General features: G+C 44.1%; 5 protein-coding genes across 5 annotated transcripts; 2 read left to right on the forward strand and 3 right to left on the reverse strand.

Moving 5' to 3' along the window:
• Positions 1-594: 594 nt before the first annotated feature.
• On the reverse strand, positions 595-1,672 carry NCS57_01484300 (Atp-dependent dna helicase; the record flags this gene model as incomplete). The annotated part of the gene is made up of 2 exons (XM_053064429.1): positions 595-1,193; positions 1,246-1,672. The coding sequence occupies 2 exons, from the start codon at positions 1,670-1,672 to the stop codon at positions 595-597; spliced, it is 1,026 nt and encodes a 341-aa protein (XP_052906057.1).
• Positions 1,673-1,970: 298 nt separating this feature from the next.
• On the reverse strand, positions 1,971-3,993 carry NCS57_01484400 (uncharacterized protein; the record flags this gene model as incomplete). The annotated part of the gene is made up of 2 exons (XM_053064430.1): positions 1,971-2,870; positions 2,935-3,993. The coding sequence occupies 2 exons, from the start codon at positions 3,991-3,993 to the stop codon at positions 1,971-1,973; spliced, it is 1,959 nt and encodes a 652-aa protein (XP_052906058.1).
• Positions 3,994-11,275: 7,282 nt separating this feature from the next.
• NCS57_01484500 (uncharacterized protein) lies at positions 11,276-12,227 on the reverse strand (the record flags this gene model as incomplete). Its single annotated transcript, XM_053064431.1, has 2 exons — positions 11,276-11,484; positions 11,906-12,227. The coding sequence occupies 2 exons, from the start codon at positions 12,225-12,227 to the stop codon at positions 11,276-11,278; spliced, it is 531 nt and encodes a 176-aa protein (XP_052906059.1).
• A 4,848-nt stretch (positions 12,228-17,075) lies between these two features.
• Positions 17,076-18,117, forward strand: NCS57_01484600 (uncharacterized protein; the record flags this gene model as incomplete). The annotated part of the gene is made up of 3 exons (XM_053064432.1): positions 17,076-17,534; positions 17,578-17,813; positions 17,865-18,117. 3 exons carry the CDS (start codon positions 17,076-17,078, stop codon positions 18,115-18,117), a joined length of 948 nt encoding a protein of 315 aa, XP_052906060.1.
• Positions 18,118-21,211: 3,094 nt separating this feature from the next.
• On the forward strand, positions 21,212-24,259 carry NCS57_01484700 (Urease; the record flags this gene model as incomplete). Its single annotated transcript, XM_053064433.1, has 11 exons — positions 21,212-21,232; positions 21,285-21,371; positions 21,422-21,448; positions 21,505-21,882; positions 21,939-22,723; positions 22,775-22,990; positions 23,051-23,726; positions 23,778-23,794; positions 23,845-23,887; positions 23,940-24,122; positions 24,179-24,259. The coding sequence occupies 11 exons, from the start codon at positions 21,212-21,214 to the stop codon at positions 24,257-24,259; spliced, it is 2,514 nt and encodes an 837-aa protein (XP_052906061.1).
• Between the last annotated feature and the right edge of the window lie 124 nt (positions 24,260-24,383).

Consider the following 24,383-nt stretch of genomic DNA (forward strand, 5'->3'; position numbering starts at 1 on the left):
TGACCGTGGACCTCCTGCTTCCTCCCCCTGCTGGCATATGACGACGACGGCCTCGCTATGGCCACCGTCCCGCCCGGCCCGTCCGCTTTCCTGCACGTAATCTCGCAATCGGTTCGGCATCCCGGCGTGGACCACTAACCGCACATCTGGCACGTCGACCCCTAACCCTAACGCGTTCGTGGCCACGATTAAATGACCTTGATCGATCACGACCTCAATCGCTGCGTCTTGCCCGCTGCTGTGTCGACCTTGGGAATGAAACACGCTGCACTCCAATAATCGCCCCAATCGTTCAACCCGGTCGATGGTGTTGGCGTAAACGATGACGCGACCTTGGCTGTTTCTGTGTAACCAATCCTGCACGATCTTGACCACGCGGCTGTCTTCCGCCTCTTGGTCTGCCCCAACCTCGCCGCTACCGGTCTGACTGGTATTCTGCTGCTGCTGCTGCTGCTGCTTCTTGTGGTGATCTCTGCGCTTGGCTGATCGAACAACCACTACCCTATACCCGATATTCGGCCTCGTCGTTCGTGATCGGAATACCTTTTACACGGCTGGCTGATAACCCCACGACCTCGAAAAACCTCCCCAATCTCATCTGGTGGCAACGTGGCCGTCAAAAAATACCTTTTGGACGCCCCATTCGTTTAACACCCGGCCCAACTCCATCAACTGCGGCCGGAATTGGCTGGTACTGTCCAAAATGGCGTGGCACTCATCCACAACGACACGATCCAACGCTTTCCGTGCCTGCAACCGGTTCACAAAATCGCCGAACCCTTTTGTCACTGCCGACTCGGGCGTGACGAACACGATGGGGGTGATCTGGTGCCCGCCGCGACTGTTCCAAACGTATGTCGCGATCTGGCTCTTGGCACAACGGCCGTGCAAATCATCTCGCAATGCTACCAACGGCACGATGACGATGGTTGTCCCTCCGTCGTCGCTGGAACAATACGCCGGTAACATGAACGACATGCTCTTGCCTTCTCCCGTGCCTGCGATCTGCACAATCGGGCTCTCTCCCCGCATGATGGCCCGGATCACCGTCTCTTGCTGGCCACGGAACGCGGCGTCTGGTCCTATCATCTCCCTCAACCGGGCGGCAATGTCGACCTGCTGTAATCGCCTGAAACGCTGCAACTGGTGGTACTCCCGCTCCGTCTCGAATGGCTCCCGCTTTCGGCGTATCGCTACGGCTAAACTATCGCCCTCGCGGAACTCAAAAAAACCGATGCCACTGACGACTGACGATGACGGACCGAAACTTATCGCGCATCGTGGCCGTGCTGAATAACCCTTGCTGCAACTCTCGTGCGTATACCATGCCGGCCACGTGCGTTCCATGGCCGGCTTGTAAATCGATCGGGTTATCGTCCACACCGTCGTCGTCTTCTTCGACCCCATCTATCGTTGACTCCTTGAATGCCTTGTCCAAATATCGACGGGATATGGCGATGGCAATCTGCCGCCACGAACTAATGTTCAATATGGTGCCCAATAATCGTTTGCTGTCTCGTTGGATGATGCGGCGGACGCGGTCTGGCGTCCAATTGCGCTCCTGTACCCAACTGTCGAACCTCGCACTGGAACCGGGCTCATCGGTACCATCCTCATCACCACGATCATCGCCGCCGCCGCCAATGCCATCCTGGCTGCCCTGGCTCTCCATTTTCGGCCTGTCTCCTCTCCCTCTGCTCCGTCTCGCTGACTTCGTCCCTGCGAACCACCTCGTCTGGCCATAAATATGGGCTGCGTATGCCGGCATCTTTGACGACGCCCTGTACCTGCTGCCACCACGGCAACACTAACCACAAATACCACACCAATAACTCGCCCACCTCGCGTGGCAAATATCGGTGGATGACCTTGGCCTGCCCGTGGCCCGGAACGACTTGTGGTACGACGTGACGAAACACATCAACCCGTCGTGCGCGAATATGTTGCGTACGCCGCCGTTCATGGTATTCTTATATCGAATGCCTAAAATCTCGGTGGATCGCGCCGGCTGGCCACCTACCATATGCATCAATAAAAACATCTTTTTCCATGAACTCGTCGAATGTCTTCCCATATGACTGCACCGCTCTGGCCTGGAACGGCTTCCCGTCCTCCCTTCCGTGGTCGAACCAACTCTTACGCCGCCCTTGCGTCTTGATGATCTGTCGCGCATTCCAACTCTTGCCGGCTGCCAACCACGTGTGGTTACGGTCGTCATCCAAAAATGAATATCCCACCTTGTCTTCGCTATGGTCGTCTTCCATCGACGACCACGGGATCCGCGGCAACTGGCTGATGTCGTCCACCATCGTCAACGTCGCCAACAACTCTCGGGCTTCCCTCTTCAACGCATGCAACATCTCTGTCAACTCGCCCATGCGGAACTGCACCCGCCGGTGCTTGATGCGGTCCCCAACCCAATCGATGGTCCCGCCGGCCGGCGTGTTGAACCGGATGTGCATCCCGTACGTGCGTGCTTCGTAAATCCAATCCATCGGCGTTGCCTCGGCGTGGGGATCCTTGGGCGTGACCGTCATGAACCGCTGCACTTTCCCACGCACGATGCGGAATATGCTGGTGGCCTCCTCTTCTGCCTCCTCTTCCGCCTCATCTTCCGCCTCCTTTCGGGCATGCTGCTCTTCCCACGTCTGATTTCCCTCCTGCCGCCGCCGCACCATCCACTCGTCCATCTTATCCTGCTTCAAACGCATCACCTCGGCCTGCCTCTCCTGGTATGACTGGTACACGACCATGGCACGGGCGACCTTGATGACGGCGGAATATATGGGCGTATAATCCAACACATCCATCCAACCGCCGTCCTTTCGGATACCCATCACGGCTAAACCGCTGATGATGGCGCTGCGGTACTCCCCCCGCGGTCAAACGGTGGTCCAACAACGCTATGACGACCTGCAATGTCAACCCGTCCACTCGGTCCTCGTCCAATGGCTGTGCCTCCGGATCGTTAACGTGCGCCTCGACTAAATCCGCCAAATCATCCATGAAATCGCCTTGCCGCTTGGATAACCGAAACTTGGGCCTATCTGCATCTGGCATTTTCTCGGCACGGTATATGTAACACACCAACTTGGTCCACACGGCCGTGTAACGCGTCCACGTATCGTCCTCGACCCGGTTGTCGAACGGTCGCCGTGGCTTCTTGTCCACCTCTTTTCGCTGTACCTCGAACAATGCATGGCTTCCAACGTGGGTGGGCGTGGCTATGGTGCGTGCTCGGTCCATCACTCGCACCAAGCTGTCATGGATCAACTGCAACTCATGCTCCTGCTCGCCCACTGGGTCGACCAACCGCTGCATGGCTTCCGGATCGAACCCCTGCAAATGGGTGGCCCATCCGACGTGCTCTAACCACGCGTTGGCGTCCAACTTGGAATCGGCGGCCTTGATCCGTTCTTTGTCCTCCAAATGAAACCGGCGCTCCTGCTGGTCTAATGTTTGCATTAAACGGTCTGCAACGGCTGCCTCGTCCGGGTCCTGGCTGATCGGTGCACCGAACCCGACCTCGAACCAACGGCTGCCCGGCCCATTGCTGAAAAAACGTTGACACTGGACACCGCTACGCCACGGGACCTGCTGTGTCTCCATGGCTCGCTGCTGGACACTTCCGCCCCTGCCTCGGGGATTCGTCCATCCATGGTCACTGCGGTAATGGTTCTGCATGGCTCGTTCTGAACCGACCACGTATAAACAACCCTCCTCGCCGCAACCCAATTTGTCGCTCTGTGGTGGGTGGATAAATGGGATGGGGTCGGTTGTGGGTGGCGGCGTTGGCCATGTTGCCAACTCGGCCGGGGTCTGGATGACATCTGGGTCTGACTGGATCGCTTTTGTGATCTCGTTCCTTTCTGCTACCCGGATGGACCTGTGATATTGCTTCATGTGCTGCTCAATATGCTTACCGATGTATGCATAATGGCATGTTTTGCAGATAATTAATGGAAACTCGGGCAACTTGATAAATGGCTCCATCTCGGCCACTGCTATTCTGAACTGCGATGTGTGTTAACGGGCATCCTTGATGAGTAATATGATCTAAATCTGGCTGGAACGAATGGCTCTTTTCTCTCTTTGGATTTATATTATGCTATTATCTCTCATTGGTGGCTTACACTCACATATATCGTGCTGGCTTCGATGGTCTGACTGGCTGTGTGCTGATTGCTCTATCTGTTGTACGGGAATTGGTGGTGTGCAATGAATTGATGTTTATCTATTATGATATTTGTTGCTTTTCATTGTTTGTGGCTTGGTGCTTGAACTTGCTTCTGCGGTTGCGGGGGGCGCTCCCGTTGACGTTTTTTATATATGGATTATTAATTAACCATTGCACTTCATTAGATATCTCGATGAAAAACCCTTCTATATAATAAACCTGCTTTTAACTAATCTCTCTTGATTAACTACTGCTCTTCTTGACTTATACCTGCTCTGATACTCTCTCACCGGATGGTTGGCGGCTTTATGGCTGGACTTCTTGGCGGGTGAATGCCACGGGTTATCTTATGGCAATAATATAAATCACTTATTTAACCTAGCATTATATGACCCTTAACCTAACTGCCTTATTCCTCATATACTCTCTTGCATGTAGTCCTTTCTACCTTGGCTATGCTGACTAATAATTCTGGGAATCTGGGTTTGATCAAAAAATGGAATCTTGCTGCACTCGGGTCAATACTTGGGTTAACTTTAACCTCGCCGCAACGCCGCAATATTGGATCTCTGATGCTGATAATTGAAATGCGATATGCCCTTAACGTAATGGATTGATGCATGTACTTGAAATCCATTTTTATCTACTTTTAAAAAATGTCGACCTGTTTCCGTTGGGGGCAATCGTATCAGGTCGACGATTTCACTAGCGCGGTTTTTTTTACTATGGGATTGCCATTGGAATCAGACCTGTATTCGCCATGCAGCTGGGTTAGACCTGTATTCGCCATGCAGCTGGGTTAGCTGGAATATCGCTGTTGTCCTGACTGGTATAGCGCCTTGCTACCCCTATAGCAGCTGCTGTAACTGCGACCTTGAAACAGCATCTGAATAGATCGAATATCTGTTGCTTTTTTTGGTTCTCAGAGCGCCTTGCTACCCTGCAGTGGTTGCTGGAACGCAGTTGGCCATCTGGCTCTTAGAGCACCTTGCTACCCTGTAGCCGTTGCATTGCTGCGCTCCCGATAGCTGGGATATCGCTGTTGTCCTGGCTCTAAGAGCGCCTGGCTACCCTGTAGCTGTTGCTACCCTATAGTGGTTGATGGAACGCAGTTGGCCATCTGGCTCTCAGAGCGCCTTGCTACCCTGTAGTGGTTGATGGAATGTAGTTGGCCATCTAGATCTCAGAGCACCTTGCTACCCTGTAGCCGTTGCTACCCTATAGTAGCTGCTGCGACTGCGACCTTGAAATAGCATCTAAATAGATTGAATATCTGTTGCTTTTTGGTTCTGAGAGCGCCTTGCTACCCTGTAGCGGTTACTACCCTATAGTGGTTGCTGGACTGCAATTAGCTATCTAGCTCTAAGAGCGCCTTGCTACCCTGTAGTGGTTGCTGGAACGCAGTTGGCCATCTGGCTCTTAGAGCACCTTGCTACCCTGTAGTGGTTGCTACCCTGTAGTAGTTGATGGAACGCAGTTGGCCATCTGACTCTCAGAGCACCTTGCTACCCTGTAGCCATTGCTACCCTATAGCAGCTGCTGCAACTGCGACCTTAAAACAGCATTTAAATAGATTGAATATCTATTGCTTTTTGGCTCTTAGAGCGCCTTATTACCCTGTAGCGGTTACTACCCTATAGTGGTTGCTGGAATGCAATTAGCTATCTGGCTCTAAGAGCGCCTTGCTACCCTGTAGCTGTTACTACCCTATAGCAGCTGCTGTAACTGCGACCTTAAAATAGTATTTAAATAGATTAAATATTTGTTGTTTTTTAGCTCTTAGAGCGCCTTGCTACCCTATAGCGATTGCTACCCTGTAGCGATTGCTACCCTGTAGTGATTGCTACCCTATAGTAGCTACTGTAACTGCGACCTTAAAGCAGTATTTAAATAGATTAAATATTTATTACTTTTTAATTATAAGATTACCTTGCTACCCTGTAGTAGTTGCTACCCTATAGTAGCTACTAGAACGTAGTTAGCTATCTGGCTCTTAGAGTGCGTTGCTACCCTGTAGTGGTTGCTACCCTGTAGTGGTTGCTACCCTATAGCCGTTGCATTGCTGCGCTCTTAATAGCTGGGATATTACTATTACCTTAACTCTAAGAGCGCCTTACTACTCTATAGCGATTCCTACCCTATTAGCTAGCTACTCTGCCGCAGCTGCCTACCCTGCAATAGCTGCTGCCCTGCCATAGCTGCCTACCCTGCAGTAGCTGCTGCCCTGCCGCAGCGGCATACCCTATACCAATTACACCTCTAACCTTTATCTATCACTTCCCAGAACACATACAGCAACCACAGCCGGTCTTGAAGAGCGGCCCGATAGCTCAACGGTTAAGCTTAGCAACCTTTTCCCGAGGGCCTAGGGTTCAATTCAGGCTAGAAGCAGCTTGCGCTGCTTTGCCTTAGGAAGAGTACGGTGCGCTCGCCGTTAACATATATGGGCTTCCTAAGTAAAAAACCGCGCAGTTATCTGGGAATAGGCCTTGTGGCATTAAACCTTATAATCATAAGACAGGTTCTAATAGGTGCTAGCCGCACTAATTAGTTTTGCTATTTTATTATTATTATATTATTATTTTTAATTTAATATTTTAATTATTATTATTATTATATTATTATTTTTAATTTAATATTTTAATTAATATTATTATTATATTATTAACGTACATCACAAGTGAGTGAAACACACAAGCGAGTGAAACAAAAATCCCAACCTCTTTTTATAAAAAATCGCAATAAAAAACACCACAAACCATTTGATCAATTAAAAACTACTCACTATACTCTTCCCCAGACGTCTCAATCACTACTTGACAGGTCCTTGCATTATGGCCGGGCTTGCCGCAGATACCACAACGTCGAACACCCGGTCGCGCCGACCTCCCTTGACCACCACTCCGCGACGATTCGGCCATTACCCGCGCATCAGCATCCATTTGATCAATTGCTTGCCTTCCTTCCTCTACCGTCATCACCCCCTCTTTTCTGTAGCCGGGTCCTTTTTTGCTCTCCGGCGCCGGCTTAGTATCTCATTTGCCTGTCGAAGGTCTTGAACCTCTGCCCGAACAAGAGCCATCTCATGCATAACCGCCTTTGTTCCCTTTGCAAAGAGACTTTAATGCTTCAAGAATTGACTCTGGAGAGCTGCTTTGGTGCCTTCTAATTCGTCTCTCAAGGTATTCAGACTGAGATTGGGCCTCAAGCACAGTCTTCGGGGTCCTTGATGCCCAAGAGGTCAATTGATCAGATGCCTCCTCAACCGGCGTTGGCGTCCGTAGCTGCACATCAAGCTTCGAGACCACACTTTCTGGATCAAGAGGAATAAGCCCGGCCCCTTTGAATGATGCCTTGATGTTTTTTTTTTTCGTCATAGTGGCCTCGTGTGCTGCGTAGAAGGCTGGAAAGAACTCGGTCTTTGAAACGTGTGTTATAGAGCATCTGATCAGATGCTCTATTTCTCGACCATATGCCTTCTTTAGTATGCTAAAGCACCCGACGTCAAGGGGCTGGAGTAGATGAGATGAATGAGGTGGCATACAAAGCCGGATAATCTTATTCTCCTCGCAATATCTCTCGAATTCGATGGAGTGGTGACTTTCGTGGCCATCAAGGATCAAGAGACGATAGGAACCAATTGATCGATTGGTTGTGTGCCGGTCAAAGTGCTTGAGCCACTCGAGACCGGTCTCATTATCGGTCCAGCCATTTTGGGTCGTTGCAATAGCCCAATCGCCCGGGAGGTTGCTTTCTCGGTACCAGTTGGCGAGGTGATATTGGCCCGCACCGATGATAAACGGCGGGATCGACCAGCCTTCCGCATTGATCGCTTGGATCACTGTAATCCATTCCCGATTTCCAGGCTGCACTGATTTTTGGCTTTAAACGCCTTTCTGAGCCCGTGACGACCATTCCGCTTGCAATCATGCCCATAAGGAAGCCAGTCTCGTCAAAGTTATAGATATCTTCTGATCGGATGCCGTACTTCGCGATTATGTTCGCCACAAGCATAAACCAGTTGCGGATAATAGTTGGATCTTCGCACTTGGCTCTCTGGTAGTCATATTTACGAAAAAAAAACGCGTCTTGAGGTCTGGGTGTCGCCTGACGAAGTTTGAGGCCCAGTTTGTGCCGACTGGTGGTGCGTCGCGGTCGGCAAGCAATTGATCAGCCATTGCTTTCACACTACGTAGCCGGGGGGGAAATCCTCGCGAATCTAGGTCAAGAATAAAGTGTTTAAGGATCTGTTCCTCTAGATTAGATAGTCGACGTGATTTTGGGGTAATATCGCGTTGAGATTGGATGCCTTTTTGCCGACGCCAGAGCGTTGTTGGGTTGACTGTATAGATTGTTGCAGCGCGTCGGAGCTTTAAGGTTGGGTCATTTTGAAGGGCCTGAAGGGCAAGAAGCATTCTAGCCTCATAATTTGACTGTGACATGCTGGGTGGTTGAGAATTAATTAATCAAATAGAGAAGGTGTAGGTTGAGGGATTTTTGTTTCACTCGCTTGTGTGTTTCACTCACTTGTGATATACGTTATTTTTAATTTAATATTTTAATTATTATTATTATTATATTATTATTTTTTAAATATAATTATTTATAATATTATATAAGGTAATTATAAAAATTAAATACCTTATAATAAATAAAGGACTAATTTACTTTATATTTTAATACTTAATATAGCTTAAAAGCTAAGATATATTAAAATAATTAATAAATTAAGCTACCCTATAGTAAATAAAATACTTATTTTATTATCTTAATATATAATTCCTTAGAGGTATAGGGTAGCTATAATATAACGCGTTAGGCAGCTATAACCCTAGTAGGTCTAGGTAATAAGTAGTCTTATTACCCTATAGTTACTAGCTAGCTATAATATAATAAGACTAAGCTACCTTATATTATATTAGCTAATATAGCTTAAAAAGAAGCTAAGGCATATAAGAATAACTAATAGATTAAGCTACCCTATAGCTTTAAAAGCTAGCCTTTTAAGCCTTAAGGCCGTGAGTTGATTTTTTTGTTTTTATATAGTAAATCTAGCCCGCAAAAAGGAAAAAGTGGCCCGCGAGCCCGGTCTGGCGTGCGGCTAGCTAAAAGGTCCTCGGTGGTATATATAAGAGGGAGCCAAGGCGGCCTGAAAAGGCCCCAAGGCAGCTGGGGGCAATAAGGCTAAAAAAAGGCTTATAAGCAAGCTAATAGCCTAACCTATAGGTCTGAGCTACCCTATAGCTAAAGTAAAGTAAAAAAATAGCTTATAATTCACCTGGGCTATGTGACTAAACTAGCCCCACTGTACCTTATCTTATTAGATTACCTTTATGTATCCCTATATATATGCTTGTAGGCTCTGTGCCTCGCGGCCGGGGGGGGATTATAGCTGTAATCGGCCCCTACGAACCTGGCTCCTCCGGGTGCACAGCTACTAGGGATGCCTAGCTATAGCTAGCTAAAGGACCTTCTTTTCTAGCTGCTAGATGGGCCTATTAACTCTATATGCTATTTATAGCTATGGGGGGGGGGGCAACAGGGGAGTCACATAGCGACTGGGGCGCGCCGCAATGGTTCAAACCAGTTTCTATGCCCCTATATATAATAGATAACTTAAGGCTCAAGCTTCTATTATAGTGGGCTTAGAGGAAACTGCATTTAACTTTCAGGGGGGCTATTTAGGCTACAGGGGGCGGCTATAAGGGGGTAAGGGGCGGGTACTTGGGCTATAGGGGGGCTATTTGCGCTATAAGAGGCGGCTATAGGGTAAGAGGCAGGTATTATTTTTCTTATCCTATTTATTATAGGCTACTAAGGGAAATAACTAAGAGGGCTAAGAGGATAGGGCTATTTTATTAAGTGCAAAGGGTACTATTATTATAATACTACCTAAAATAAATACCTAGTAACTATCCTAGAGTATCTCTTTAGCTATGCTAAGGCATATTCAAGGCTTCTGCCAGCTCCTTATAGATACGGCAGATCCGGATAGCATCATAGCTAGCCCAAGAGATCCTCTCCCCCTAGCCAGGACCATAAGACCCGATGGTGCTTAGGAGCGCAGTTAGGGGGGTTAATTTCCCCCTCAAACCCAAGCTCTTTATAAAGCCGGCTAGCTAGTTGTGGCTGCTGTAATACAGCAGAGCTCCAGAGGGCAGCAATAAGCCCAGGAAACTGGCAACTACCCCCCTGGATTAGCTGCCAGCCGCCATGCTGCGGGTCTTCCTCCCAGCGGCTGCAAAGCTCCTGGGGCACAAGGCAATAGGCACAGGCTCCAAAGCTTCCTAGCCTATCCCGCTGCCTTAGGTAGCGGGTAATAGACTTAGTTAGCTCAAAGCCAAGGCGTATATCCTTGCGGCTGGAAGAAGTGGCCCGGGTGCAGCTTAATGGCAGATGGTCTCGCCTATCTAGCCCATCAAGCTTGCAGAAAAGGCAGCCCTGAAGAAGCTGCTGAGAAAGCAGCCTCTGAAAGGTCTCAAAGTCTGCCCTTTCCCTCTCGGCCCGGGTAGCTGCTGCAGTACGCATCTGCTGTACTTGCATAGCTCTAAGCCTAAGATCCCTCTCTTCAGGGCTCTCTAGGGCATAGCCTTCTTCTGCGGTTAAAGGCAGGTTCTCTAGGCAAAAGTCACACTTTTCCCCCCCTGCCTCGCATACTTGCCGGCTAGCTCGGCCATCTAGAGCCCCTATCTAAGGCTATCCTACGGCATTGGCTAGTAGAGAGGAATTCTCTGCTGCCTATGCTTAGGAACCTAGAAGATTGGGCTTCTTGGGTCGAGCTTTGCAAAGGCCTGAGGGTAATAGCCTCGCTAGGAAGCCCATCTCGACCGGCACGGCCGCTCTGCTGCCCATAGTCTGCAAGCCTCTTTGGCATCTCAAGGTGTATGATAACCCTGATATTAGGGATATCAATACCGAGGCCAAGAGCATTAGTTGCAACTATAACCCTGCCATTGCCATAGAGGGTCTCCCGAGACCCTTCCATCCAGGCCTGCAGGCGTTCTGCCTTGCCATCGCGAGTATCAACCTCGTTATAGTAGGCATCACACCCTAGAGCCTGGGCTAGGGCTTCAGTTATAGCTATAGTCTTGCAATAGACTATAGCTTTGGCTGGCGAGGGTATAGGGTAAGCTTGCTATCAAGCAGCTGCCTCAGGGCATTCTCAGCAGACTGCAGATAGCCCTCTTTGGGAAGCAGAGGGAAATCAACTACCCTGTAGCTGATATTAGGCCGGGTTGTGGGAGCCCGGAAGATAGTGGCATCTTTGGCCTTGGTGTAAACTAGGCCTAGGAATTCACGCTCTTCAGCTATAGGCAACGTTGCAGTTAGGTATACTATCTGCACGCCTCGCAAGGCCAATAGGCCTAGCTGCCTTAGCTTAGGCCTGAACCGGGGGCTGCCTTCTAGAATCGTGTGGCACTCATCTATAACTATGCGGTCAAGGCGGGCTGGGGCTTGGAGGCCATCTAGATAGGCCTGGAACCGCTTTGTCATAGCTGACTCGGGCGTCACAAAGATAATAGAAGCCCCCCCTTGGTGCCCTATCAGCCTGCCACTGAGCAGCAGGGATATCCATAGCTTGGCAGCGGTCTAGGAGGTTGCCTAGCAGCGAGACCAGCGGCACAACTACTATAGTTATGCTATCTGGGCAGCTAGCAGCCGGCAACTGAAATAGAAGGCTCTTGCCGCCGCTAGTGGGCATGATGGCTAGGATTGGATTCCTATTACTCATGATGGCCTCTAGAATCGGCTTCTGGCCTTGCCGGAAGGTGGCGTTAGAGCCGAGCAGCCTCTGCAGCTCAAGGTCAAGGTTAACCTTGCGTAGCTGCTTCCAGCGGGCTACTTGAAGCTCCTGGAAATGCTCAAGGTCAACGGCAGCTAGGCCTCTCTTTGAGCCCGAGGGGATAGTTGCCCTTGAGAAGCCAGGGGCAGAGGGGAAACCAAGCAAGAAGTGCCACTCTTCACTAAGAAGCCGGAAGCTTTGCCTGCGCTGATAGGTCTCAAAATGGGCTTCTGTAAGCTGCCGGCCGTAGACTAGGTTGGAAGTCATACTGCTATGGCCGGTCTGCCTATGGAGAATAGTATCTCTTTCTCCAGGGCCCTCTTCATCAGAGCTGCTTTCACTATCTCCGTGGTCGACTTCGCTATATAGCCCCTGGCTAGTAATAGCTGCATCCCGGATATAGCGGCGGGCCTAGGGCAATAGCTATATGCCGCCAGCTACTAATAGTAAGAGACTCAATGCCAGCCAACTTGCCCCAGCGCTTAAGGACCCGGCTAAGCCTAGCTGAATTCCAAGAGCCTGCTGCAAGCCCTATATGCAGCCTAGGGCTATCAGCCTGGCTACCTCTCAGGGCCACAAAGGGAGAGCTTCTAAGGCTATAGAAGCCTAGCTCGGCCTGCAGCTGCTGTAGCTGGGGGTTATCCCCTAGGGCCTCTACCTTCTTGCCATAAGCCTCATCGCCATCTAGGCTAGAGGTCTTCCAGAGAAAGGGGGAAAAAAGAGCCCTGAGAGCTAGGGTCAAAATTAGCCTGCATAGCTTCCCAGAAGGGCAAGATAAGCCAGAGATAATAGACTAAAAGGGTTCCAACCTCCTGAGGAAGGAAGCGGTGGATAACTTTGAGTCTCTCTGACCTAGAAAAGCCCTTATGAATACCAGTAACTAGCATAACTAGCCCTTGGTCTAGGAAGATATTGCGGATGCCCCCCTGCGGCGGTATTGCGGTGCCGAAGGGTTAGGAGCTCATTTGACCGAGCCGGAAGACCACTGCTTAAGTGAATCAAAAAGGCTAGCAGCTCAAGCAACTTCTCAATGCTTTGGCTATAAGAAGACATAGCCCTAGCCTCTGGGGCTATAGAAGAGCTACTAGAGCTTCCAAACCAGCGGGCCTTGAGAATAGGGTCTTCCCAGAGAAAGGAAAAAAGCCAGCTCTTAGTCCCTCCCCTAGCTACCTCATAGAGGCTATCTAAAAAGGAATAACCCACTGAATCATCAGTAGGGTTATCCTGGATAGAATCCCAGGGGATAGAAGGCACTAGGGCCGGCTGGCTCTCCTCCAAGGTATAGCTCTCTTGCATAAGAAGCCCCTGGAGAGAAGAAGCCGGGCTTCATCCAAGGCAGCCTGCAGTATATGCTGCAGGCTAGGAAGGCTAAGCCGGTTGCCTCTATAGAGGATAGTCTCTCCTTCCCAGCTGATATAGCCGGGCTGGGCTGTATTGGCCTTGGCAGCTATTCCATAGCTACGCAGCCGAAGGATAAACTGCATAGGGGTCGTATCAGCCCCAGCCGGGCTATTCAGCATACACCTAGTTACGAGCTGTTGCATAAGCTCAAAATAGCCAGGGCTAGCTTCTCGAGCTTCTAGAAGGCTCCTTCCAAGCTCGATATGCTGCTGGATAGCCTTATCTCTTTTTCTAGCTACTTCTCGCAAGATAAGGAGCCTAGAAATAGAGACTAAGGCAGAGAGAAAAGGGGTAAAAGTCTCAAAGCTAAGCCAAGAGCCATTAGGAGATATACTAAGCACAGTAAGAAAAGAGACCATAACGCTATTAAATTCACTATCCTTAGTCTGATGATCTAGGATCGAGATAAATAGCGCCAAGGTCTTTTCCTTTGCCCCCTTATAAAGCTCTATAACCTTATAGCTAGAGAAGTTGCCTTTAGCTAAGAGCCAGGCCTCTTCTAGGTCATCTAGGTTATCAGATAGAGCCTTATAGCTAGCTAGCTGCTGCTGGCTTGCTTTGAAAGGTGGCCTCTCTGTGGGCTCTAGGTTGAGGCAGCGGAAGGTATAGACTAGAAGCTGCTTTGCCACTATGGCATAGCGGTCTTGCGTAGCTTTCTTATACCTATAGCTAAAGGGGCTTCTTTGCTGGCTGGAGGCATCTTGCCGGTTAACCTCAAAGAGAGCATTCAGAGGAATCTCATTAGAAGCTATAAGGCTTATAGCTTCTTGAATAAGCTCCTCAAAGGCCCGCAAGAGAAAAAAAGCAGGCAAGCTCAGAGGTCTCTTCTAGTGACTCTTTAGTTAAGGTAAGGTTAAGAGAAAGTAGGTCTCTTAGGAAATCCTTTTCCCCACTAAAGTTAGCTAGGTGCCTTGCTGATCCTAGCCTTCGAAGCCAAGGATTAGGAGCAGTAAAGTCATTTAGCTGCTCTATAGCCTCGGCCTCCTTGCTTCTGATAGCTAGGGCTTGGGCCTCAAAGGCAGCCTTAGCTTCTGGAAGAGAGAGAGCTTCAGAGCTATTGCCTTCTAGCAAGACCTCAAAGTATTCACTGCGAGGCCCTTGCTTAAAGAGTTGCTGATAAGCTACGCCGGCTCGCCAATAGCTTTCAGTAGCTATAGAAGGCTGCGAGGCTATTGCCTTGGAAGGCCGGCCCTTTTGACCTTTCTGCTGGACCTTATGAAAGACCCGTAGGTGCTCTCTAATTCGGCGTAGCTCAGAGCCAATATAGAAGCAGCTAGGCTCAAAGGTACAGCGGAAGCCCTGTTGCATAGGCTCTCCAAGTTGTGAGATAGGAGGGCCTAGGGGAATAGGCTTAGGTAGCCTTGCAAGGTCTTTCTGGCCTTGAAGAAGATCAAGCTTAGCAGCCTGCTCTAGGGCGGGCTTGATCTCTTCAAGGGAAAGCTGATGAGGCTGTTGGCGGAGGTGTTGTTGAATTTGGTTAAAAAGAACTGCGGTTTTACAAGTCTTGCAAATAAGAAGGGAAAAAATAGAGATATAAGTAAAATAATCCATAATTATAAGGCTTATAGGTAATTAAGATAGAGATAGAGATAGAGATTAGAAATATATAGCTAGGAAAAAATAGAGTCTTTATAGAAGAATTAAAAGAAAGAAGGAAAATAAAGGTTAAAGCTTATTGGCTAAGAAATTGCCTTAGTTGTGGCTGGCATAGTGGTTGGTGTGGCTAGGTAGCTAGGTTGCGGCGGTGGTTGGGGATTTTTAGCGTAACGCTAGTTGCACTGACCACCCCATTAAAATTCCTCTTTTTTATCTTTAAATAATTCTAGAAAAATAAGGGGATAAGATATAAGAAAAAAGACTTAATTTCTAAAATCCTTATAGCTTAGAGTTATATATATCTCTTTCTTAGAGCCTTAGCCCTATTAGAACCCTGTTTTTTAAAAAACGTCGGCTGGTCGAGAAAAAAAACGTCGGCTGCCCCATGGTCTGCTAGCGTAAAAAAATTCCCCCATATAAAAAAAACGTCGGTAGCTCAGCCGACGTTTTTCATAGATGATAGGGCTTTTAAAGAAATTAATTTTATTCTCTTTAACCTAAAAGTTATAGTCTTAAAGCTTAATATATAATTATAGACTTTAATACCTATTAAAAAAGAGATTAAACCCTTTACCTCTTAGGTCTTAAAGACTTTAAAAATTATATTTAAGGCTAAATCTTAGTTTAAATACCTTAAAAAATAAATTAAAAGGTATTATAATAACTTTTTAGAATTAATTATAAAGGCTATAAAGTCTCTTATAAGTATAATAAAAGGAAATATATATAAGATTATATTATTAAGGGCTAAGATTAAAGACTTTTAAGAGGTAAATAAGATATTAAGTTAGTATTAAAAAATAAAAAGAATTAAATTATAAAAAAGAGAAATAATAATAATAAAGAAAAGAAAATAAATAATTAATTAAATAAATATTAATATATAAGGAATAGCTAAATTATTAAGAAATAATAATTAAGAGAGGTTAATATAATTAGGTATTTAATATTATAGTATTTATAATAAGCCTAGGTATAATATAAGGACTTATTAAGTAGTAATTAAGATATCTAGGGAAAAATATAATAAATAATTTTAATTAATTAAATAATTTATAATATTTTTATTATAATTTTTAGCTTAAAGGTTATAATTTTTATAATACTTATATAATTATAATATTTACTTATTATATATATTATTATAAGTTTATACTTATATTATATATTAAAATTAAAAAATCTTAAGCTTAATAAAAATAGTTATAAAATAAATAAAGACTTAAAATAATATTTTTTTTTTATTTAATTAGTAAATAAGTTATTTTTTATTTTATTTTTTATTTTTTTAAAAATCCCTTTATAAAGAAATAACTAATTATATAATATAAATATATTTTTCTAAGACTACTTAGTAAGTAGTTTTTTTTTAAAAAAAAAATAAAAGAATTACTTTAATTTCTAAGTATTTAATAAAGCTAACTTTTAGTTTTTAGCTATTTTAAAGTTAAAATAAATTTATTAAAAATTTTTAAATAACTTTTAAAAATAATTAAAAATACTAAGAATTATTAAAGTAAGATATACACTTATCTATAATATATACTTATTATATATATTATTCTTACTTCTATATCTTTTTCTTACTTATAGTATCTTAGTATTAAGCTTTCCACTCTGGGTTTAACGCGCCGCCGCTTTGTTCAGGTTGTGGAAATTGATAAGGGTACTGTTCGTTCTAAACGTCATCTTATTGGCTGAGCCCTCCCAAACACAAGCGAAATCGGACACCCTAAACCCATCATTGATCTGCAAAAAGTGGCGGGGGCGTATTAACAATCGGCTCAGCCACCTCGAAAATATTAGTGCCAAGACACTCGCACCGAGATGCTCGTACCGAAGTGCGCGTACCGAACCGTCCCCTCCTCGTCTAGGTTTTTACTAGCCGACTAAGCCACGGCCTTGCAGAAAAGCGCTACATTCTAGAAGCACAGGTTTCATTTTACTCGCGCCGAGCCATCGAAGGCTCGGTACGAGCTCTTCTGCAATCGTAAGTGGAGCGTCAGAAACTATATAAGAGCCTTCTGCGTCTGTGTTGTTATTTGCCACACAGCTCGTTGGAAACAACTAATTCTCCATAACTTCCCTTCCACCACATCGCTTCTCCGAACCCTCGAAATGGCCGACTCAAACTTCAAACCGGGATACGACACGTGCGACGAAGTAACTCCCCAATGTCCAGTCGAAGCTACTCTGTATGGCGACTACTTCACTAAGGGTCCCATAATCTTCTTCGCCGTGGCATTCGGCTTGCTCTTACTTTACCAGATCTGGTTCACCTTCAAGTCTCGGGCCTGGGGGTTTTCTATATGGCTCATTCTTGGAACCGTCTTCGAGATGGTGGGTTACTCCTCTCGGATGGAGATGGTCGACAATCCTTGGAAGAAGGATCCATTCCAGAAGCAACTGCTGCTGCTCATCTTAGCGCCGACCCTAATCGCTGCTTCCATCGCCGTTACCTTCAAACACCTTGTGCTCTACTACGGCCCGGATTTGTCCGTCTTGAGACCACGGTGGTACCCTTTCGTGTTCGTAGGGACAGATATAATCGCCATCATTATACAGGGCGCTGGTGCCGTGATGGCTGGGCAAGGCGGCGACAAAATGGATCTAAGCACAGGCGTTTCTTGTTGGAGGTGTGAGCTTTCAGCTCGTGAATATGCTAGGATGCGGCTTACTCATGGTCATCTTCTGGAAGCGCTACCAGCTTTTGAAACATGACGGCAAAAAGACTGAACGCAGAGATGTGCTTATCCAAGATGGCCAAGTGGATAGCACTGAATATCGAAACCTTCGCTGGTTTGTATGGGCGATTTTTGCCGCATACATCCTGATCATAATTCGCTGCATCTATCGGTACGTCGAGATATCCCACTCTTTCCAGCTCATTTAATCTTATCGCTTTAGGGTTCCGGAGATGGCCTTGGGATGGGGCAGTTCTTTGATGCAGAATGAGGCCTTATTCTATATCCTGGACGGCGTCATGATCCTTCTCGCTGTCACAATAATTTGCGCATTTCATCCAGCTCGATTCTTTCCCCGATTGGGTAGAGCCAAGGACATGGCAGCCCCGACTCCTGCGCAAATCAGAAGTCATGTCGGAAGAAGCGAGTACCAGGGCAGTCAGATTGCACTGCGGCAGGTCGTCACGACCGTGTAAGGTTTCCAAGGGATAAACCGGTAGGGCTGAGTTTATGTTGGCAGAGGGGATGCTGGCGTTGTCGTGAACAGGGTGTGAGCCACGTCTGGTAATATGCTCAATGGTATTAAGTGTAACCAAGTTGTATTGATAGATGAGGTAGCTACTATATAAAAAAGTGTAACGAGCGTGTACTATATACTTAGGGATATGGTGTCGGATCACCATGTTCTAGGACCTTGATCAGGGTGGTTGTAGACATGATCGCGGTGATCACGTCCTGATTGGTAAGAAATTTATAGGGTCTTTCTTCACATGACTTATATATGTTAAGCTGTGACATAGTTATTATCGGATTAGACCTTATATAATAGCTCAGAGGGTAGTCATATATGTAATTAGCTAGCTAGGTAATTTCTAGCTTTATAATAGACTAGGCCTAATTAGGAAGGCTATATCGCGGCCTAAAAGGAAAAGAGGAATTATTATTAAGAATAATAATATAAAGAATATAAATAAATTAAGGTAATATACTTAATAAGCAAGCGCTATAGTTAAGCAAGCACTATACTTTTTTTAACCTCCTCTATAAAAATTATAATAAAAATACTATAAATTATCTAATTAATTAAAACTACTTATTATACTTTTCCCTAGATATCTTAATTACTACCTAATAGGTCCTTATATTATACCTAGGCTTACTATATATATTATACCGCTAAATACCTAATCTAATTAACCTTCCTCGATTACTACTTCTTAATAATTTAGCCACTACCTATATATCTATATCTATTTAATTAATTACTTACCTTCCTTCCTCTATTATTATTACTCCTCTTTTCTATAGTCTAGTCCTTTTTGCCCTCTAGCGCCGGCTTAGTATCTTATTTATTTATTAAAGGTCTTAGACCTCTGCCCTTACGAGAGCTATCTTATATATAATTACCTTTATTCTCTTCATAAGAGACTTTAATACTTTAAGAATTAACTCTAGAGAGCTATTTTAATACTTTTTAATCTATCTTTTAAGGTATTTAGATTAAGATTAGGCCTTAAGTATAATCTTTAAGGTCTTTAAAGCCTAAGAGGTTAATAATTTAGTTACTTCCTTAATTAATATTAATATTTATAGCTATATATTAAGCTTTAAGGCTATAGCTTCTAAGTTAAAGGGAATAAGGCTAATACTTTTAAAAGCCCTTTTAATATTTCTTTTTATTATAATAGCTATATATATTATATAAAAAGCTAAAAAGAACTTAGTCTTTAAAATATAAGTTATAAAATATCTAATTAATTATTTTATTTCTTAATTATAAGCTTATTTTAATATATTAAAATACTTAATATTAAGGGGCTAAAATAAATAAAATAAATAAAATAATATATAAAGTTAAATAATCTTTTTTTTTTATAATATTTCTTAAATTTAATAAAATAATAATTTTTATAATTATTAAAGATTAAGAGATAATAAGAATTAATTAATTAATTAATTATATATTAATTAAAATATTTAAATTACTTAAAACTAATATTATTATTAATCTAGCTATTTTAAGTTATTATAATTATTTAAATAATTATAATTTATTCTTAGTTTTTAAGTTATATTAATTTTAGCTTTAAATACCTTTTTATACCTATAATAACTATTTTGCTTATAATTATATTTATAAAAAAGCTAATCTTATTAAAGTTATAAATATTATTTAATTAAATATTATACTTTATAATTATATTCCTTATACGCTAAAACTAATTATAAATAATTATTAGGTCTTTATATTTAGCTCTTTAATAATTATATTTCTAAAAAAAATATATCTTAAGCTTTAAGTATTACTTAATAAAATTTAAAGCCTAATATATATTAATTAATAATATATATTATAATTAATAAGTAGTTAATTAGTTATTCTTTTATATTATAAAGCTAAGAGAGAAATTCTTATAAATCTAAATTAAGAATAAAATATATAAAGATCTTTTTTTCTAGATTAAATAACTAATATAATTTCTAAATAATATTATATTAAGATTAAATATTATATTATTAATAATATAAGATATAATAATAAATATTATAGATAGTTATAGCTTATTAGATACTTAACTTAGGGTTATTTTATATAGCCTAAAGGGTAAGAAGTAGCTTAGACTTAATAAAAGCCTATAATATATTAGGTAATTAAGAAATAATTAATTAAATAAAAAAGATATAAGTTAAGGGATTTTTATAATACTTATATAACTATAATATTTACTTATTATATATATTAATTAAGAAAAATTAAAATTTTTATAAAAAAAAAATTAAAATTAAAGCTTATTAGCTAAGAAATTACCTTAATTATAGCTAATATAATTAGTAATATAACTAAGTAATTAGGTTATAGTAATAATTAGGGATTTTTAATATAATATTAGTTATATTTATTACCTTATTAAAATTTTTTTTTTTATCTTTAAATAATTTTAAAAAAAATAAAAAAATAAGATATAAGAAAAAAAACTTAATTTCTAAAATCCTTATAATATAAAGTTATATATATTTCTTTCTTAGAGCTTTAATCTTATTAAAACCTTATTTTTTAAAAAATATTAGCTAATTAAGAAAAAAAATATTAATTACCCTATAGTCTATTAGCATAAAAAATTTCCCCTATATAAAAAAAATATTAATAGCTTAGCTAATGTTTTTTATAGATAATAGGCTAAGCCTATGTTTCCATAGCAGGACCACGTCCTATAGTGCACTTTTTAGTTCCCCGCCCCGCGGCGAATTAATAGTTTCTCTCATTTTCGGCGGATATTTCGGCAGATATTTCGGCGAAAGTTTAACTTGCTGTCTAATCTTATACTATCACCACAGCTATTATAGAAACGACAAGACTAGAGTAAATGGCATTTATTTCGCCGAATATTTACTAGTCTTATATTAAAACAACGCATCATTTGCGTCATGCCGGTGAAATAATAGTATGCGATAGTTATAAGAACAACAGGGTTACTAAACTCGTCCAAACCAACAAAGGAACCAGATTCAGATCCTCAGCACTGTTACCAAGCCCTGATAACGCTCCAAAATCCCAAAAGACACGCAACAATGCACTACACACCCCGTGAGGTATGTCCTTTCAGCTGAACTGATGGTGCTTACACTAATATCTCTGTCCAAGGTTGAGAAACTTCTCTTTGCCCAAGCTGGTCACCTCGCACAGAGGCGTCTGGCTCATGGAAAAAAGTTGAATCATTTGGAGTCTAGTGTGAGTTGAACGTTTTTATTGCAAATGTTGACCCAAGCTAATTTAATTAGGCTTTGATCGCTACTGTTCTTCGAGAGGTATGCGCCCTTCCTAAAGATTTCCATTATTGACTCGAAGTTGTTAAATTACCAAGGTCATCCATAATGAAGATTATTCTGTCGCCGATCTCATGAAGCTCGGAAAGGGAATCTTAGGTCGACGACATGTAAATCCATCTGTCGTGGGCACGCTCAAGCAGATGCAGGTCGAAGGAACATTCGAAACAGGGACTCACTTGATCACAATCCACAACCCAATCAGTACTGATGATGGTGACTTGAAGATGGCTTTGTATGGAAGCTTCCTTCCGATGCCTGCTCAGGATTTGTTCCCTGCCATCAAGGAAGCGGATTTCCACCCTTTGTCGATGCTAGGAGCGGTTCATCCAGCGGAATCTGAGGGTATTGTTCTGAACGAAGGGCGTGCTCGGGTGAGGCTCACTGTCACTAACAAGGGTACTCGGGCTGTTCATGTAAGTCATGCAACACGGTCTCGATACAGGTCAATGATACTAATATGTATCTTCAGGTCGGCTCCCACTTCCATTTCATGGAAACGAACCCGGATCTCGACTTCGACCGCCAAAAGGCTTACGGATACCGCCTCGATGTACCAGCTGGGGAGTTTCTGCGCTTTGAACCCAATGAGCCGAAGGTTGTCACCCTCGTTCAAATTGGAGGCTCAAAGATCATACAGGGCGGAAGCAGCTACGCCAAAGGGCCGGTCACTCCCACCAACGCCCAGAAGATCTTGCAAAAACTGCAGCAAGCTGGATACCGACATTCGCTGGAGGAACCAAAGGAGCAAGAGGTGATTAAACCATGCTCCATCGACAGAGCGAAGTATGCTTCTGCATATGGTCCGACTACGGGAGATCTTGTTCGCCTGGGCTCTACAGACCTGTGGGTAAAGATTGAGAAAGATTATACGGTTTACGGCGATGAGTGCACATTGGGTTGTGGTAAGACCATCCGCGATGGCATGGGAGCAGCAAGCGGCTGCGCTGATGCGGAATGTCTCGACCTGGCTATCATCAACGCCATTGTCATTGATTGGACAGGCATCTTCAAAGCTGATATTGGTGTTAAAGATGGTGCCATTGTCGGAATTGGAAAGGCCGGTAACCCAGCTACGATGGATGGGGTCTCCGATAACATGGTGATTGGATCGAACACGGATATAATCGATGCTGGAGGTAAGATCGTCACTGCTGGTGGAATCGATACTCATGTCCACAATATCTGCCCTCAGCAGGCATATGAGGCTATCTCGTCGGGTATTACGACGCTCTTTGGAGGAGGTACGGGTCCAAGGTAAGAGGATAAGTTCCTGGCAACTTCTATCATTCCAACTGACATAGATAGTACTTCTTCTACAGCAGTGAATGGCACCGCAAGCAAGAGATACATCCGACAGATGATGCAAGCATGCGATCAGCTGCCTCTCAACTTTGGACTCGTTGGAAAGGGTAGCGATTCCGAAAAGGCCGGTCTTCTTGATCAGATTAAAGCAGGTGTGATTGCACTGAAGTTACATGAGGACTTTGGCTGTACGCCATCAACAATCGACAACTGTTTGAAGTGAGTTACCTTCCAACCCGCCTTTAATGATCATGAGACAATGCTGACTTTCATGCCCAGTGTCTGCGGAGAACAAGACATCCAATGCCACATCCATACCGATGGCCTCAACGAAGCAGGCTTCCTCGAACATACAGAAGCAGTCTTCAAAGGTCGTAGCATTCATGTTTATCACGTCGAAGGCGCGGGTGGTGGCCACGCACCCGACGTGATCAAGCTAGTCGCATATCCCAACGTCCTTCCCAGCAGCACGACTCCCACGATGCCGTTCACGACAAACACAATCGATGAGCACATTGACATGGCTGCCAATTGTCATCGACTATCTAAGGACAATCCTGATGACGCCTCCTTTCTCAAGAATCGCATCCGAGAAGAAACTATCTCAGCTGAAGATATCCTTCACGATATCGGAGCTATTAGCATTATGTCCTCTGACTCACAGGCTATGGGTAGATCGGCAGAGGTTCTCACGTGCACGTGGAAGGCAGCACATAAGAACAAGATTCAACGAGGACCGCTGGCCGAGGACAAAGACACAGGTGCGGACAATTACCGTGTCAAGCGATATATCAGCAAATACACGATCAATCCTGCGCTGACGCAAGGAATTAGCCACGCAGTTGGCAGCGTTGAGATCGGAAAGTTGGCCGACTTGGTGATTTGGGACCCTTCTGAGTTTGGCACAAAGCCGTTTCAGGTTCTGAAGAAGGGGTTTATTACTTTTGCGCAAATGGTAGGTTAATCTATCTTGATACTTACCGAGTATTGCTAACATGGTTTGTAGGGTGATCCCAACGGAGCGTAAGATTTCTGCATTTCCGCCTCGATGTTGAAGTACTGACTTTTCGTAGTGTTGCAGATGTAGAACCCTTGGTCGCCCGGCCGATGTATGGAGTGAGTACTCTTTCATTTTCCTCTTCAGAGTAAGATCTGACCTTGAATACAGGCACTACATCCCGAGTCGAGCGTTATGTTTGTGTCACAAGCAAGCATTTCACAGGAGGGCGACGTTCACTCGTACAACCTCAGAAAGCAGATCGAGGTTGTGAAAAATTGTCGAACAGTAACGAAGAATGACCTCAAGTACAACAATGCTACACCGAAAGTTGACGTAGATCCTGAGAGCTTGGTAAGTCCATCCTGGTACTGATTTCCGCTTTTGAACATTGGCTAATCTCTCCATAGGTCGTCACTTGCGATGGTTTGGAGCTCAAGTCCAAGCCAGTGAGTTCACTCCCTTTGACGAGAAAATCCTTCCTGTACTAGAAGCCTGTAAATGTAGCTTTCGAAAGGGGATTGTAGTTAGACTACATAGGTCATGGAGGTACTCAAGAATACTTGTGAAAGGACTCCGAGACCCTGCGTTGATGAAATTGAAACTCTGACCTAG

This window comes from Fusarium keratoplasticum, chromosome 15 (genome assembly GCF_025433545.1).
Source record: "Fusarium keratoplasticum isolate Fu6.1 chromosome 15, whole genome shotgun sequence".
NCBI classification, from domain to species: domain Eukaryota; kingdom Fungi; phylum Ascomycota; class Sordariomycetes; order Hypocreales; family Nectriaceae; genus Fusarium; species Fusarium keratoplasticum.